Source organism: Pempheris klunzingeri, chromosome 6 (assembly GCF_042242105.1).
Source record: "Pempheris klunzingeri isolate RE-2024b chromosome 6, fPemKlu1.hap1, whole genome shotgun sequence".
Taxonomy (NCBI): domain Eukaryota; kingdom Metazoa; phylum Chordata; class Actinopteri; order Acropomatiformes; family Pempheridae; genus Pempheris; species Pempheris klunzingeri.
In genome coordinates, this window is record NC_092017.1 from 18,120,734 (window position 1) to 18,139,641 (window position 18,908).

The 18,908-nt window shown below is 40.3% G+C and overlaps 1 protein-coding gene across 1 annotated transcript; it reads right to left on the reverse strand.

The window, feature by feature from the left end:
* Window positions 1-14,927: 14,927 nt before the first annotated feature.
* Window positions 14,928-18,071, reverse strand: srek1ip1 (SREK1-interacting protein 1). Its single transcript, XM_070832537.1, has 5 exons — window positions 17,990-18,071; window positions 17,352-17,399; window positions 16,903-17,061; window positions 16,448-16,526; window positions 14,928-16,081 (listed from the first exon to the last, which is right to left on the reverse strand). The coding sequence occupies exons 1-5, from the start codon at window positions 18,000-18,002 to the stop codon at window positions 15,862-15,864; spliced, it is 519 nt and encodes a 172-aa protein (XP_070688638.1). The 5' UTR covers window positions 18,003-18,071; the 3' UTR covers window positions 14,928-15,861.
* Between the last annotated feature and the right edge of the window lie 837 nt (window positions 18,072-18,908).

Below are 18,908 nucleotides of genomic sequence, written 5' to 3' on the forward strand. Positions count from 1 at the left end.
TTCCTCTTTCTCTTTTCATGTTGGATCATTAGTTGTTAAGTCAAACCTTTGCCTGGTGATTTACTCGGGGTCCTGGAGGGGTTGACAAAGCAAATGGGACCTGTAATAAATCTCCAGGCGTGGACACTGGGGTGCTGCAGAGACATATTCAAGAATGATTTGCCTTCTCATTCTCAACTTGGTGCACTCACGTGGGGATTTATGCTTGGCTAAGAGCTAGCAGGCTAATTTGATGCTGCTAATGATGGAATACCATGTGGGAATCACCCATCGTATCCGGATGACAGTCGCAGTAATACACTGCTATAATTAGACAGTGAACCCTTGAGGAGTGTGATCCTATATATAAATATATAACTACGTTCGTCAGACTGACATCATAACATAACCAAAGATGTCACTTATCACTAAGGGGATTTCACAAGGGTGTCGGTGTCATCTCCTTACCAAGATGGAAATCCCTGGCCATCTTTAGGTTGTTGACTTCTTATCCTATTGCCTGTAGTAGGATAAAGAAAGAGGATAAACCCAAAGGATAGAAGGTAAGGATACTCCACAGTAAAAAGTCCTCACTTTGATTTGATGGATCATTCCCAAGATCCCAAGAGTGTAACAAAGCATTATGAAATCCAATATTCATATGCAAGTAAAATGACACAGATGCAGCCTATGCATTTTAATAGAAAAAGTTCCCAAAGCCTTAAGTATCTAAAACATTACACAAGTATGTGTACTGCTGATGCCCAAATAATTGTTTACTTTCCCAGGGCAGTAATGGAAAAGCCTTTGGTCTTTGGCAGTGAAGGTGGAAAGCTGGACAGATGTTGACTTCATGATGAACATAGAGGCCCCAGGTTAATGAGAAGAGGTTGTGGGAGTTATGGAGTTATAGGCGGACGAAGGGGTAGCTTCAGTCAGTAGCAGGTAAGCATTCTAAAACAGGAGGATATTCCATGAAATATGGAGATGGAAATGAGGAGGAAGATTCACTTATCACGAAGCTCTCCTGCACATGGGGGCTTTAATTTTATCAATGATCTCTTTAGGTATCACCTTTAGTCTTAGCAAACCAAAAGTTGCACCAAAAATGCATACCTCTGTTGACAGTCTGTCATAGGTCACAGTTTAAAGGGTTAACATCTGTTTTTTTTCACTGTGTAATCAAACACTTTGATTTCTTCTCTTAAAATTATGCCTAAATAAATGCATGTTGCAAGAGGTACCAGTTTTTAATTGCACAATTTCATTTTGGCAAACTGTGGCAGTCCTCGTGAAAATCTAGGTTTCCTCTAACATAAAGCCCTCTTTTAAAGGATGAGGGAGCGTGGGAGAGAATGATGCAATTAACTCATCCTGAGTATACTTTGCATTAATGAATATGCCTGTTACTGTTTGGAAACCAAAAATCATGGAGCACCCATCCAGGAAAGGCAATTAAAGATCATAACCTTGAGTAAAAAAAAAACATATTCCAAGAGCTTTGTTAAAAAAAAAAAACTCATGGGTATAAAAATCGCCTTTGCAAAGAAGGCGGAGGGATGTTTTTGCATTGGGCCTTCAGCCCAGATGCCTGTGAAAAGATTTTGACCCAACTACTGTTACTACAGTCTGGACCAAAGTAGGGTTTTGTTTTCAAGATTCTTAAGATAAAACACCCTAAAACACAAGCATCTAAAAACAGTCAAGCAACAAATAAGGCTAAGAAGTTCCAGATATATCACCAATGGCTGTTTTTAGAAGTTCATGGTCAGCCGTAATGTTCCATATCAGGGTTTGACTCCCATACACAAGTTTTTGGTTTACTGTGGAGTATTTTTCCCCTAAAATTAGCATTTGAAACCACTTGTATCTTACTACTACTCACTGCCATGTGTGATGACTATCCAATACTGAAAGCTGAGTCACCTCAAAGGATCTGACCGGCCCACGTGTGTCACGTTCGAGGCCAATGTACAGTGCCACACACTGTTCCTCAGCACTTGTGCCCCATAATAAAAAATCCCCCTTTGACCTCTGTGTTGCTGTGGGGTTATCTTGAGTGAGGGCTGTCATTTGAGTGGAGAAATTTCTTACCTCCTCTTTGGGTTTAACCCTAACAGCTGACGGTTGACTGTAACATAGGATGATTTTTTTAATCCGTTTTAGTCAATGTTTTTGTCTGCAAGTCAAATTTCCTTGCTTTGAAAATCATTTCAAATTGAATTAGATCATCTGACATTGATGTAATGCCACAGAGCAACAGTCCACCACCTCCTTCCTTTGATGAAGTCATTGTTTGGGGTTACAGTCAGTGTTTGACAGTAATGTTCCCTAGTCTCCTTCTGTCTTTCTATCGGTCACAATTTCCTCAAATATGACTCAGCTGTCTTTGTTTGAAATGGGCAGATCACAGGCTCTGCTGTCTATGGGTTGGATAATGACCTTGACTTCTACCTTGACCCCCCCACACCCCACAGCATAACAATTTGGGTGGGAGGCAAAAGTTAAGATGAGCTTCCTGTCTCTAGTCTTTGAATCCTTAACAGGAGCTAGTGTTAAGTAGAGTTTTGAGAACCATTGCCAATATTCTGCTAATGTCAAAGTACATAGAGCTGAAATGGCAAATGGCGGACTTTATGTTTAATTAAAGGTGTTCATCATTGTTAGATTGTAGTTTTTGCTGTTCACTTACATATTTTATTGACTCTCTCAAAAGAAAAAGCATATTTCTAAAGTTTTTTTTTTTTTTTACAAACAAATATAGATATCCATTCCATTTTTGGAACATCTTTTGAATGTTGACATAACTTACTACACTTTTACCTGAATTTTGTCACCTCAAATAGACTTACTAAACTAATCAGTTTATGTCCTCTCAATGAACTGTTCTTGTATGCCGCTGACTGGATAACAGGCCACAAACATACCCACCAGCTGAACTGAGATCAGAGATTCTGTCGGTAACCAAGTAATGTAGGTTTTCAATTTGCTCTGTCTTGCCAAAGGGAAATGATTCCCTCACCAGCCGCTTTGAAATCTACTTCAATCTATCAAACTTGGGGTCCAAAGGAAACAGGTTTAATCTTTTGATTCAAGTGCCCCTCACTGAGTGCAAAATCCTCTTTAAAGTATGAGTTGGCAGCATGTCTCCTGAAGATCAAACTGTTGCTGTGGTCAAAATAGTGACATCATCAATTTAAAATTGTTTAAATTGATTTTGGGAAGACAGGATGGAAAAAAAACTCAAGGTTGACTGCTTTGGTTTCCAATTACCGTGACCTTTTCCAAACAGTGACGTCTCACAATATATTCTGTTCTTGAACCAACCTCCTCCCAAAACATAATTCACTTACTGTGTTGTTGTTTTGTCACTTTTGTTGTCATCCGGAGTGGCCTAAAGGGCAAACACCAAGCTAAGGGGAATGAAGTGTGTAGGAGTGTGTCCATTCTGGCGCTGACTCTCACAGCTCAGACATCCAGCACAATGTAAGCACAGCAGGGTGAAACCAGTCAACCTGGTTCAGCAGAGAGTCACGCATTTGAACACACACACACACACACACACACACACATGCACACACACAGCCATCTATTACCCCAGCCCTATTCTTCAACCTAGCCTTCCCCCTTTTTCTCCCATTTCTCACGCTTTCCTCTACTGTGGTGCAGTTCCTGATGTTATGGCGACAGGACCAGAATGGAGAAGAAGAATTACGTCAGTTCATATTGTTAATCAAACATTATACAAACAACAGCTGCCACACATAAAAGCTAAACACTGAAAATGTAAAATGCAGTTGATAAAACCTGTGGAGACGAGACTTAGAGCCGCTACTCCACATTACAAAGTCAAGGTTTCCACTTCTAACAACATGGCTCAGTTAGTCCACTACTTTGGTCCAGACCTCTCATCAATCTATCTCATATATCTCAGTAACTACAGGATGGACTGTCATTTACATTTACAACATTTAGTGCACACATTCAGATGGGGTAGAAGTTCTTACTTCTAATCATTTCTAATACTTCAGTGTAAGTTCCACATATTTCTGATTGCACGATCTTCGAGGAAATGATTGTTTTCTTCTTATTTTGAGAAGCATTTTTCTATTTATTATGTTATCATTACAATTGCAATTATAGTTACAATTTTGTATTGAGAGTACACTGAAACCTTAAATCAACATAAAATGCTGAAATGTAGAACGGCAAGGACATAAAAGAATTTGATTGCAGATTTTGATCCCATGCCATCTGCAGTGCACACAGCGTTATCCCAATAGCAGAAGGTACTTATGTAACAGCCAACAAGATCCAAATGAAAAATGAGTGTACATAGTAAGAAATCATGCTGGATTTGCAGGTCTGGCTTTTTCCCAGGAAGAGAAAAGCAGAGTGTGTTTTGAACTACTGCATTACTCAAAACCCCCACTGATATAATTGGCCGTAGCCAAAGCAGAGGACGACATGCCCCTCTCCAGGCCATGGCCAATCTCCTGCGCAGATCAATCAAAGCAGTTCAACACTGGCCTTTTCAGCACCAAGCCCACCCTGAACTGATGAATGACCTTGGCCTGTACACCCCTCTGCATACACACACACACACACACACACACACAAATCTGATGCAAACATGTGGCTGCTACAGTACAGTACAAATCCATTCGCTTGTGTGCACGAGCAACCCTGGTGGGAAGACTCTCTAAAACATGAAGATGTTGAAAATCTTCAAGTCAGCACAGCATCACGAAACATCTTCCCAATCTAATCTTAATCTTAAAAAATAAGTTTTTCAGGTTTGACACTGACCCTGTCCTTTTGTGCTCAGTGTCCTCCTATCTATTGCACCCATCCAATCAATGGTAAAATACACTACATTTCTCAAAGTGGGTCATTTACGTGCAAGGAGACCTTTAATTAGTAGTCCGCCCACATTCTCTCCACATCAGCACTGAACTGGCACATAAACAAATCGAAGTGCTCACACTTCATGTTGGTGGAATAGCTTGATAGCTATTAGCATAAAGAGCCACTGATTAATCCCTGTCAAGATCAATGCCAGGTAAGGATGTGTTTGTACACATATAGGCTATATATACATATGTATGTTGCCCTTCTGCACAGTACATATAATCGTTGATCTGATACTTTTGTTGGGTTTTTTTTTTTTCGTGACAGGTGACACATGAAGTGGAAAAGTCAGGAATTGAATCATTTCGATGGTTTTTGGTTCATGTTCAATTCACAGTGGTTTCGCTTTAATCACCGCAGAGGAGGAAGAAAAAACATGACAGCTGGCAGCTGGAAGTGGAAATTTTTAATCAATAAAAGTGAGACATAAATAAGACACATGTTTCATGCCTTAGGTATATAATTAAGTACTATCAGTGAGCCTCTAATTACTCCTAGAAGAAATACCGTCCAAGCTCTAGCTGGTCTATAGCTGGATCAGTCCCATTCAGCGACAAAGGGGCCAATTTTATTATGATTCAGGTCCAACTGTTTTATTTTTAGCAGGGTGGAACTCGTCAATGTTACTTTTATATACAAATGAAGAAAAAAGTTTGTGTTTCATCTTTCATTTTTTTTCATTTGTCATCTTTTTTCCAAAGTATTTTCTTTACACCTAGAGAAAAAGTTGGCCATCCCACTGCAGGGTTGCTATAAAAAGCAGTGAATGTTCCCTTTGCTCATTTTCAATAAATATATTTGTGAAAATATAATAACCACTATATAAAAACCATTATACACAAAACCTCTCTGCACTTTCATTAGCGATACAAGCATATGAATTATCAATGATCTTACTCATCATAAAGAAACCACACGCCTTTTGCCTGTGGGGAAAAAAATAGATCCAGGTTCATAAGTGGATGCACTGTAAGTTTACCCATGTAAACACTTGGTGCCAGTGACTTCTTCATCCATATACAGTTTAATGTGACTCTCAGTTACAGTCAAAATGATATATACATAATAAAAAAGCACCAAAGGTCATCATAGATTCCAAATACTGGATCTGCAAATATTGGAATTCCCTGTTAATGTAGGATCAAGTTATTCATCATCACATATGGATGGATCATATGTGATTCATTCACTGTCTAGAGATGTTGAACCTGGACGCAGAACTTCTCTCCACCACTTTCACTCCATGTCTGACTACATAATAGCTTTCTCATTCTTTATCCTCTGTGCTCTCATTCTCTTTCGTTTCAGTCTTTCATGGATTTTTTTTTTCTTCCAGTGCTCTTTATTATCTCTGTCTCACTCTCCTTTTCCCTTTCTCACTGTTGCTGTGAACTGCCTTTCCCATGTGCTGCAGGCGTGGTTATACCCAAATCCAAAGGGAATTACTGAGAAAACATCTCTGGTTACCACCGTCTCTGTGGCTATGCTCCTTACCAATTTTTACAACTGGCCCGTTTGAAGTCATGAATGAAAAATGACAATACTCTAGCTCTGACCTAAGAAACAGGTTGGTAAGAGCTATTCACACTGGCAATTAGAAACCTCACACAAGTATTGAATGCAAGTGCCAGGCTGCATTCAGGCTTCCTGCTCCTTATTTCCTATGATCAAAAGCCTCATTGAAGCGTATGTTAAAGTCCTTGGGAAAGAAGTTAAGGCCTCATAAGGAGCTACACTGGCACAGAATGGTACATTTTCTATATCGTTGTTACATAGGTCTGGTAAAACCATTGTTAGTGCTTATTTAAGTGTAAAATAGCATCTTAGTCGTGGGTATTGTATGAATAAATGCATCCTGCTCCAGCAGGTCAGCAGGTCTGAAATGAAAATTGGACCGGGTATTTCTGGATGGGTCAATACATCGTCGGACTTTGACGCAGGAGTCAACTGTTTGCCTCCTGCTTCAAGCTGAGAGTCAACACTGGCTCCTTTTTTACAATAACCACAATTGTTCCCTGACCTTAATCATGGTTAGTATTGTAACTGTGATGACGATGGTCCCCTAACCTGAACAAAGTAGTTGTTTCCATCCAAACCAGGATGTTTCCTTAACCGTAACTTTTACAAATTAATTCCAAGAATGTGAACTCTGCTGATTGAAAGCCTCAGAACTGCAGCCAAATGGACTTTCAATCAATATTTCTAACCCAGCATGGATGAGTCCTTTACAGACAAATGTAAATTTAAAACCCTGTGACAACTGGAAAGACTCCATCTGGTAAAGAAGGTCATGTCCATTGGTCGAAAGCACTAGGGAAACTGCAGATACAGGACTGTAAGTCTGACTAAATTTTTGTCTCACCCTGGTTCTGGATGTTTTGCATTAATAACACTTTGTGCCCTCGCTTGTCCTTAAACCCACATTAAGACAGTGGGTTATGAGACACCTCCAGGTTCAGGTAATAATAGAGTCGTGCTCTTTATGAGCAGCGCCATTGTTGCTCGAGGAAGCCACTGAAGTTGAAGACAAACCAGCTTTCTCTTTGTGAATTGTGTGAATAACAAGGATATTCCAACAGAGCTGCACCCTGTGATATTGCAAAGGACAAAAAGTGATGATTAGCCCAGAATTTGCCTCCTAATTCCGAGAATATTAAGCTGCATTGATGTTCGGAATCGAAAGCACAAGCTCGTCATATGCCTGAATGAATAATTGATCCTTTGAATAAAACGTTAGTGTGCTAAAACACACCCACACAGGACTTACTTTTCTCCCACTGCCTAATAGGCTTTCCACCTCCTCCTTCCTTTGCCATCTCCTCTTTTTCTCTTTTCCAATCTTACAAACACGTACACACACCCGACCACCTAGACAATTACAGACGTCTGCTCATTTTGCCTTGGGAACTTTTGGCAGTTTATGGGCCAGATACCACACTTTAGAAGAACCAATTTGGTTCAGCCATGAAAGAGCAGAAAAAGCTGTTCATAAAACACTGCTCCACGTGGTGTCGATATCACAAGGCCCTCTACCTTGAGGTTAGTGGTCAGATCGTATCACTTTCCATTTATGAATATTGCTCTTGAGAAACAGTAATGGCATGATTTTGAATCATTAAGAGTTTGTATGAAGTGTGAGCTAGGCTTTACAAAGGGCAAAAAGAGATCATTACTGAATTTGATATCTATTTGTCTACGTGTCCTTCTCACAATGACTTTCCTCGTCCATAAACGGAGTTAACATCATCTGAGCTTCAAAAACCTGGGGGAAACGCAATGAAGTGCTCCTCAGAGGCTGAGTGTTGGCTTTTAATGTCTAACACCAGCAGATGGCACTCTTCTGGGGATGGGAAAAAAGAGGAAGTTAAAAGTTTAAGTTGTAGTCTGTTTCACTTTCCCCTCAACTAAATGTATTCCCTTAACCATCTAAAAAAAAAATGGAAAAATCCTAATCAGATGTAACCTGCTCACTTAATACAAGAAGAATGAGTTGAGCTGCAATTTGCAAAAAAAAAGTGTAACTGTATTAGTGGTATAACTCAAACAGCATTACTGACTACGTCTTCAAACAATAATAACCTTGATAATATAGAGTTGGGTTCAAAATCTGTAAATGTCCACTATTAAGCAATTTCCAACTGCTCTAATGAAGTGCTGCAGAGAAGAAACACTGTCAAAATGGTTTCTGGTTTGTGTCCCCATACAAGCTTGGAAACTGTCTGTGGAAAGCATGTAACATGCTGTTGGTGGTGTTGAGCAAAGAACTAAACCTTCTATCTGCTCCAGTTGACCAGTGGATCATCACCGATCCAGGACATAAAATGGTATATACCAAGAAAACAACAACCTCTGTGACTTTTCTCAAATATGTAAAAAATAGACCATAATGTACTGAGAACATTCGTGGGCTGTGCTAAAAATGATGCATTCTTTGTAAAAGCCTTTGAAAGTCTGTATGTCCAACAATTAATACCAAACTAAGACTAAACACCTTCAACATCACTTAAAGTATCCAACAGACTGTGAAAACATTTGTTAACATCTGTCCAAAAAAAGTGATGACATCTGTGCCAGTTTGTCTTATGATGAAGTTTTCCATCAAAAGAAAAGCAAGAAAAAAATGAGAGCTGAGGCTCGTGGCAATGTAAGAGAACAAAAAATAACCATCTCAATCATGTTCAAGCCATCATGTGCCCCTCTGGTCCCTTTTGATGTCTCTTTCAAACAAAGGGACAGAAACCCCCCACAGAACAGAACAAAGGCTCACAACACTTTCCATATAAATGTGAAGTGGAAAGAACACTAAAACCAGAGTAAGAGTGAGCAGATGTGCCCGGCGCGGAGATGACACCATGTCGTTTGTCTTTGAAAAAAGCCACATGTGTCTGATGTTGGGGACATGTAAAACGTCTATCGTCATTTTGAGGAGCAGAGAGGGAAGGCTCTGTGGTGCTGAAGCTGTTGGGTGGGTTGTAATTTGTTTTCTGCTGGTGCGTTGTCAGCAGTGCCACTCCTGCCACCTTCTGGACCTCAGCGGGACGGATGGATTGAGTCGGGGGAAAAAAAAAACAAAATCAACAGCATGTGTGTGCGTGTGTGTGTATAATAGACCTTATCCAAATGATGCGTGCAAATTATACTTAACATTTGCTTCAAGGTCTTCTCGGGGGTCTCACTCAGTGCTGAGAACGCTGACTAAGACCTGACTGTTTTCACAAACCTGGCTTTCTCTGAAAGCTTCCTTGAAAGGGAAAATATAATAAAAGGCGATAAAAAGCTACGGTGGAATGCAGAGGAATGAAACAAGAGCGAGATACAACAAGTTTGCAATGGATGTTGTGCACCTGCATGAAAAGGTGTCACTGGGCTGGAATGGTGTTCCATGGCATTTAGAGTTCAAATCAAGTCAAGTCAGATTTTATCTATGTAGCTCAAAGTCACAAGTCTCAGTTTGCCTCATAGGGCTTTATAATCTGTACAGCATACGACACTGTCTACCCTAAGACCCCCTTCGGATGAGGAAACACTCTCTAACGAGGGAAAAAATGGAAGACACCTCAGGAAGAGCAACAGAGGAGGGAGCCCTCTTCCAGGACGGACAGACGTGCAAACACCTGTGTGTACAGAGCAGGCTTTGAATTACAGATGTAAACTATAAAGCATATGTGAGGAACAAGGATCCAGGAGGTCATTGAAAAACTTCATGTGTTGCCAAATAGGCATGATCTGAATCACACGAGGACAGGCCCCACAAAGAGAGACAGAAAGTTGAAAAATTGCATGCATGAGAGGCTGTATGGAATGGGTAAAAAATGTTTCAAAGAAAAGGCAGATAAAAGCCCGCTCAGACTGCTGTTATTTGTTCCAATAGTGTATTTATATCTATATTTGTATATATACTATCCTGGCTCCTGAGTAACAACTGACTTTGCTGTGATGGGGCAGGATGTGGCATTGTGTTGTTTCAAAATAAAGCCCCATGTCTGCACTGTTTTAAATTCTTTGCCTTGATAACTTTATGGTGTGAAATCAGTAGATAAGATACTATTTTTCTAGACCCTGTTATGTGGTGCTAAAGAAAGCGATCAAACGAAACATTAAATGGTACATAAGCGAAAAAGACCAGTTATCATCTCCTTCTGCTTTACCCCTTAAGTAGATTTATAAATGTCATTAACATTCCCAATCATTTACATCACCTCTCTGTCTTATTGAGATCTAGAAATCATTACTACATCAGTAAGCCTCACAATTATTACAAGTTGCCTTGACCTCAGACTGTTCTATCTTTACAACTGTCTTCATACTACTTTACTTTATACACTATACTTCCTTCAGCTATGAAAACACTGGGTCTTAGAGCAGAGGTGTAGATTCCCAATCTCATCAAGACTAATCTGGAAAATGGTGGTTAACTAAAGTGATTTAAAAACTATACAGTAAGTAGAAAAGCATCAGAAGGATCCATGACTTACAGGATCAAGGCCTACACATCCTGGGTTCTGACTGACCCATATTCCTGAGCCAGGAAACTTGTCCTCATCACCACCACCTCCACAAGCAGCCCTGTCCAACACAGGTTAGCCGTAGAGGGCCTACTGATCATGATCCAATGTGACCCTGTGCTAATTCCCTGGTGAAAGCCACCCAGTCAGTCCAGTGATGCCTCAAAACCTCAAGGTTTATATGAACAAGCTCCACTCTGAATGGGAACCCAGGAACTAGGCCGGTAATAACAGACCTCAGGAAAAAAGGTTTTGACCAAAGAGAGAGCGGTGAACAGAGACTCACCCCGTTCGCCCCCTCGTTTTCTTTCTTTGCAGGTTTTGGGAGAATGTCGAACACGCTTCCTGTAAAGCTATGTAGTATTTATTACAGCCTCCGTTTTTGATGGCTGGGGTCATGTAGCCTGCTGTCTATTTATCCTAGAGGTCATTTACTACATTAGTCCTGGTTTCGGGGCCAGGAGAGGAAGAGAAGAACGAAATCTAAGATGCAGGAACTAAATTGGTAGCAAATGTATAGCCTCCAACTTGCCCCTCGGCCTTAATGCGTTTTTCAAGTGCTCTGCTCACCGTGCTCCAAGATGCGGGGACGGCTTGCCTCTGAAATAATATTTCAACAGTGGTTACAGACGCAAAACCGGCGCCATCTCTCAGCTTGGGTTGTTCCCACCAAAGTGCAGCATAAGGGATTTTCATTTTATTTCTGGGAAGATGTTATGCTTTGCTGTGCGGTGGTGGTGGCCTTAAGGTTAAGAGAAGCGGGGCTCGTGACTAAAAGGTTGCAGGTATGGATCCCCGGGCTGACTGATGATACAGACCGAGCTATGCTCTGTCCTCATTCCGCAGCTGAACCACCGAGGTGCCCATGAGCCAAGCATTTGACTGCATCCCCAGTGGAGCTGTGCACTGGCTTCAGTAGGAGACTGTGGTTGTACTGGGCCGCTCCCAGGTTGGATGAATGTAACTGTGTGAATGTGAAGCAGGGCGTTGCTGGAAAAAAAGAGCATGTGTGCTCAAATCTCCAAGAAAGGTTAAAAACAGACACCAGTGCAGAGGCTACCAGGCTGCCCACACAAGCCTGAGCGTGAGCTACTGAAGTTATATAAACAAATTGAAAAGCACACCTTATGTTAATGAGAGATCATTTACCGCTTTGGTACCCTCATTCTGGTCAGCCATTTTGCAAAAATGATTTCTGCTAAGTTTGAGATCAGTGCCTCAAAGATGTTTACGTGAGGGCTGAATTGCTGTTCTTCTGCAGCGAAACTCTTTAAGTGATGACATTGACCGTCTCATTTTCATTTAAATGGCTCAGCGGAGTCCCATTTGCTTTCTGTTTTCCTACAGCCCAACAGGCTCAATAAAAGCCAATGAGCTGATGAAAACAGGAAAACCTAGTTGTCTTATGCAAACAGCATATGGTTTACTCAACGTGGCTGCGCATGGCGGCACTCCTACTTCATTTGCGCCTTTCTATCGAGTTGTCCTCTTACCATCTGGGTAATTACGAAGTTTCCTGCACTCAAAGAAGTTTCTTTTGTCGGCACTCTACTGCAGCCTTAATCAAATGTATTAATAAGCATGTGGACAGTAGTGACCAGCAAGCATGAATATGTCTGTTTGTAATGTACTTTTTCCTGGACAGGCATGGACATGTTAACTTTCTAACTGCAACAGATACAGATTAGAGAAAAATGAAATCAGACATGTTAATTAGTGAACTTTAGAGATGCTGGTAGGTGAATTTGTTGCCCCCCAGACAGAGCCCCTGTTCTCAGTCATTCTGCTAAGATGAGCTCACTATCTCCTGGCTGTAGCTTAATATTTAGCGTAATAATACGAGAATTGTGTTGTTTATCTTGTCTAACTCTCTGTAAAAACCTGAGCGAGCTTATTCCCAAAATGTTGTACTATTCCTTTAAAAGGGCTGAAGAGTGTCTGTGGATAGATGGCAAACTTTCTCATTCAGCTACGATGGGGGTAGGTGTTGCTTTTGCTACCGAATGAGATCTTCAAACAAACAATTTGCTGCGAAGATCTTTCTCAGAAATGTTCAGACACTGAGTGAGGACACGGACTCAAAGGGTCAGAGGAATTCCATCATCTCCCGCAGGAATCACACATCACACGCTCCCTACTCCCAGAAATGTTACCGACCACTTCGCTGTCAGCAGAGGCTGAATGTTGTTGGGCTTTTTTTTTTTTTTGAGAAATTTGATAAATCTGCCCTCTGGACCTCGAGGAGATAAAGACACGTGTTGTCATTGTGCCAGGCTGCGATCAGCAGCCGTGCATGTAGCTGTCAGGATGTTGCAGATGTTTCTGGAGATACATCCTACTTTCCCCAAGGCAAAGTGAAATTAATGGCTCTATCGTGCACATCTGTCGCGCCGCCCAGATCGAACAAAACACGAGGGCGAAAAGATCCTTTTTTGTAGGACTTTTTTTGCAGTTTCATATGTTGACAAGGAGTGACGCTCAGGTGACAGCAGAGAGCAGTGAGATGGAAGCAATAATCCCAGTAAACTGATGCTTCATATGATTTGCTGGACCTGTCTGTGGGTCACCGTGCTGCCTCAGCTTATACCGGCCTTCCTGCCTGGGTCACGAGCAGCAGTGTCTCCCTGGTTCACCCTGAGGTGCCTCTGATACTCTCTGAAAACTGCCCAAAGCTTTGTGGCATTTCTTTTCTGCAGGCTGTGACAGGGAAGTCTGTATGTGTGTGTGTGTGTGTGTGTGTGTGTGTATTCTGTAGGTGGACCGAATATTAATGTGATTGATGTTTCAGTGAAACGTGTGGACATAGTTCTGAATCTAAAAGTGATTTGACATGTTTATGCACGTGTCTTGCCTGCGTCTGTGTGCTAGTACATGTACGTGGATTCAGTCTCCCTGTGAGGACGTGATACACATGACTCTCTGTTTATCAAACTCCCCCTGAAGGTCTACTACAGTAAGTGAGATTAATGTTTGGCACAGGTTCCTCCGTCATTAAGGAGGCGAGCCAAATACTATCGTTCCTCTGCAACTCTATGTAGTCTATTTATCATTATGTAGCGAATCAAACAAGTACCAGGAACTGTTGTAACACTCTATAAGTATCTGTCTCCGTTGCACATTATCAGTAAAAATGATGGCAGCAACTTGAATGGCTTGAGCTCAAGTCTCTGAACGTTCACACCACGACCACAAGGTGGCGTAATGAAAGATGCTGTGAGTCCAGACAGAGTTATCATTCATTATTCAGGGTTTGGCTCATCAAGCGTCCTTTGTGTTTTGTTTGCCCTGTTTTATTTACTCTGTTTTGTCCTTTAATTGAGGAATCATGTTAACTATGTAAAAAACAAGTGCCTGATGCAAATCAGTTTTATTGGATTTAACGAGGATGTTCAGCAATTTTTTCTTATCGACTGACAGCCCGCTCACATTGGTAGCCCATTGCCCAAACCACAAACTCATGATCTACGCAGGTAACTACAGCAACATCTTAACGGTTTGTAGACAGTGAACCAGCTTGTCACTACACTTCACACCTGAAGAGAAGTAAACCCTCAGTGTAAACACAAATATTAGGAATACAACACAAAGAACATAATATTCTTCAATAAAATCTGTGGCAGGTGAATAAATCATGTTATAACTTGAGATATTTGGAACAAAAGGCTAAAATGTTTTTTTTAAAGATAAGAACACACCGCTGTGGAACCACTTTCCAGCAGTGTTTGATGCTTGATACATACACACTGAATGTGTTCTCATACATAGCAGGTGATGTATATTTGCCTCAGCCACAGATTCTCTCACCATCAACAATTTAAAGATTATCATCTGTTGTTCAGATTTCGGTCAGGTTTTAACACATTTAAGGTGTGTTGCTGCCCTCTACAGGAAAAAAGAATTCTATCTGCTGTTACTCAGCAGGATGTCAGCAGGTCTCTCTGGCATCATGACCATGATAGAGTAGCTTTTATGATGATTTGTATTGATGTAATCACAAATTAAACTAAACTGAGACATTTGTGATAGTTTGATACAAATATATATTTTATTGTGATGTAATCTGACTTATTGAAGGACCCAAAAAGACCGAAGCAATGGTTAAAAAATGACAGGAAATAAACAAAACTGTATGAAGAGGCTCAGTCAATGACACATTTACACACTTAACTGTAAGCCCAGATGGTTTTCATCAAAGTAACTCATTCTTTGAGAATAATCACATTATTAGCATTGGTTTTTTTCCAGGAACTTCCCTGAATCTCACTATACTATAAAGCCAGCAAAGTAAAGTATGAACATTTAAGTAATTATATACTAAAAGACCATTTTTCCAACTAATTAGCTAAAAGTTCATTGATTGTTGTAAACACCGTCTCATAAATCAGCCACAAGCATTAGTCAATGTTACCCATAGCTATTATTCCCAGTCAACCAGATATTTTGGGGTCGAATCATGTTTGGAATCCGCAAATTGACCTTTTTTTCCAAAGACATAAAAGAAGTATAAAAAGACAAAAAACAAAAGCATCCAAAAATATATTACAGGAATCAATCACACACACACAAAAAAAAAATCTCTCGAGCTTTTTCCCATTAAGTTGATGTCCAGTAATGTGTATAACAACAGACTGTAGCAGGTGTCGCTTAAGATTCCTCCATAAGCAACAAGCACTGTCAAATGTGAAGACTGGAAGGACAGTAAATCTGAACACGATCCCTGGCTTTGTACATGTTTTCCAAAATCCTTCGGACAAACAGATGTTTTAATTTTGCAAGATGGTGTACAGTTTACTGTGTTTTTGATGTGTGTGTGTGTTTTTTTGATTTAAATCCATGTCTCTGTGATGGACACTCATACAGGACAAGATGTGGTGCCTTTTTTTTACTCAATTTCTGCTGTACAAACTTTTTCGTGGACTGGAGAATAAATATGTTGTTCCTTACGACACCGAACAGTTCAGCTGTCTCAGTCACTGTCTGAGGATTCACTGGAGCTGGAAGAAGAGGAAGACGATTCGCGTTTTCTCTTCTTCTGTTTCTTCTTCCCGTGGTCCTTTTTGTTCTTTTTGCTTTTCTTCTTGTGGCTTTTCAGTTTCTTTTTCTTTCTCCTCTCATCTTCATCAGACGAGGAGCTGCGTTTCTTTTTCTTCTTTGTGGTCCCCTCATCACTCGATGACGAAACAGATCTATATAATCAGATAATTCATACAATACCAGATTTTTTAACAATACATTTTGCTATTTTGTTGCCCAATATAAATAACTAAAAATAATTTACATGTGTACAGACCTGTACAGAAATATACGTGTACCTACTCTAACTTAAAATATGAGTCAGGTATTAGCATTGAAACAATCGTTTACTTAGAGTACATGTCTGTCTTAAATATCTAATATCCTCTCACACAATATACATTAGATAGAGCTATCCATACATTGTATATGTTCAAACATCTCTGTTTTTGTTGTCGATATATTTGTATTAAAGTATTAAAATATGATATTAAGGGTCAGAACGAGAAACCGAAAGACATTTTTAAAACGCAGGCTACCTCTTTCTCGATGTTCTGTTTCGGCTCTTCTTCTGTTTGTGTCTCTTTTTTCCATCTTCGCTATCGTCATCATGGGAACCTGCGCAGGACCCCAGACAGAACAGTCAAAATACTTTTTACTGGAAGCTGCTCATAAAGCAACGAGGGACGTAACGCAACATCTGTAAAATCCTTCCGTACACCAAATGGTAGCAACACTGAAACTTCAACCACTTGCAGAACTGAGCTTATTTTTTTTCCAGCTTAACCTAAAATCACAAAGTAAGGCCTTCTCACGTCTTCTCTCACAATATCTCATTGCCAACCAAGTGTAAAACTACTTAATGAATCTATACCGTTACCTAATCCTAAACTACTTCCCTGCATTATGTTTTAAATTCATCTTATTGCCTTTTATGTATTATATAAATCAGTCTACACTTTCAAACAAGCTTAAGGGGGATCATCATTTTTACCTTTGCCATGCTGGCCACTTCGCCCCAGCTTCTCATTGCGCTGAGCTGGACCCACGTCTTCTTCACTCTCCTCAGTGCTGGTGCTGCTAACGTCCAGGACAATGTCCTTCTGGGGGTCAACTCTGACAAAGTTGCGGCACTCGAAGGTCAAGTGGCCCGCTGGAAAATGAACGTCCAAGAGAGAGTGGATGAGCAACGCTGACAAAGCAGTAGAGTATGGTTTTTCACATTTTAGGATTATAACTCTGAATCAGTGTATACTCACTACTACCATCAAGATTCCTGGATTAAATCTGATTCAATCTGTAAGAGCTGCATAAATCCTCACTGTATCTTTACAATCGTTTCTATCTTGACTCTAACAAACCCACATTTATTCAGATTAATATAGGGACTAATAGCAAAACACACACATAAATACAAAACCTCTTATAACTTGATGTACTTACGATATCCACATTTCTTGCACCCAGCTCTGATGTTGTCCTTATTAGGACCTGTGAGACAAAGGTTTTTTTAAATAAAGTTATTTTAAGGAATTGATTATAGACAAGCACAAGTGGATGTCCAATAACAAAGCAATTAGTTTAATATGCAACATATGCTATAACGTTAGCATGTGCAGCTAAGTCGAATAACTGCATTCATGTGGGTTTTTTTTTTTTGCTCTTCTTTACTTTCTCTTAAAAAAAATATACAAAACACGTCTGGAGATTTGTTCACTAATTCTGCAGCAACAGCCGACGACAAAACTAAAACTTCACACTTTTCGTAGCTAAATTTGTTTCCGCTTTTCAGTCGTGCACGAGCACTTCAGCTAGCTCACTGCTTATTTACAGCCCTGTAGGTGGTTGAACTAAACATGTAGTAAGAAACAAATACAGCACAGTGTACTTTAGAGGTGAAACACTTTCTCTTGTCTGGAAGAGGACACTGTTTAAATGGCAGCATCGATTAGTGGCTGGCTAACAACCTCTGAAGTGGCGCCACATCGTGTTTCTCTGTCAGTCTGACTGTCATTAGATTTCCAAAATAAACTGCAGTGATCATAAATGTGAAAACATGATATATAAAATGTACCACTTACCCGGGTCCGCCATTGTACACGATAAAGCCCCCCAAATAAGTGCACAGACGTTAACGCGCGAATCAACCAAGTCTTCACTCAAAATAGCGTCGACCGGAAACATTTGTTCCATAAACTAAAGGTTCCGCGTTCTTCTTTCTTTTTTTTTCTTTCTTCTTTTCTTTTTATTGGCACATTACTGCCACCAGCTGGACTGGAGTTTGGAGTAGTTAATTAGACTGGTTTCCTCCAACAGCAGCTGCTCAATTCATTTTAAACCAGGAAAACATATCAGACAGCTACAGATTGATCAAACAAACTAAACTGGAAAGCTGCTATTTTGAATCCTTGTTTTGTATTCATCAATGAATGCAATTGAAAACAGCAAAATGCTTCATTCTGTAAATGAATCGTCGACACTACTACATAAGTGTAAGGCTAACATTTATTACGTTAGTGTACTTTCAATGCACTTATCTTAATTTATGGATATTAAGGTGCCTCATGCACGGGCCATATATAGTGGTGCGATGTGTGTGGAGGAGTTCAGACCATCACATAGTGAGTGTACGTTAAAATCCATTTACGCTCTTCCTGCATTGCCATGTTCCTGCGTAATTCCATGCATCAAATTACTCTATTAAAAATGCTAAGAATTTGTCAGAGACAATGTTTGCCCCATGTGTGATTGCTTTCACAGTAAGCCAGTTGTGGTTTTTGTTAGGGGTTAATTGAAGGCAGCCACAGTCAGACTGGCAGATGGAAAATGTCGGCAGATGCAGGGCCCCCAGACATGCCCTCATCATAACGTCTGTGACTGTGACACACACAAATACACAGACACACACAAACACAATCCCACTCTTGGTCTTTTGATCATGCCATCTGCCTCAGCGGCATTTCTGCCAGAATTAATACTGTTATTCACTTTATTCAACTT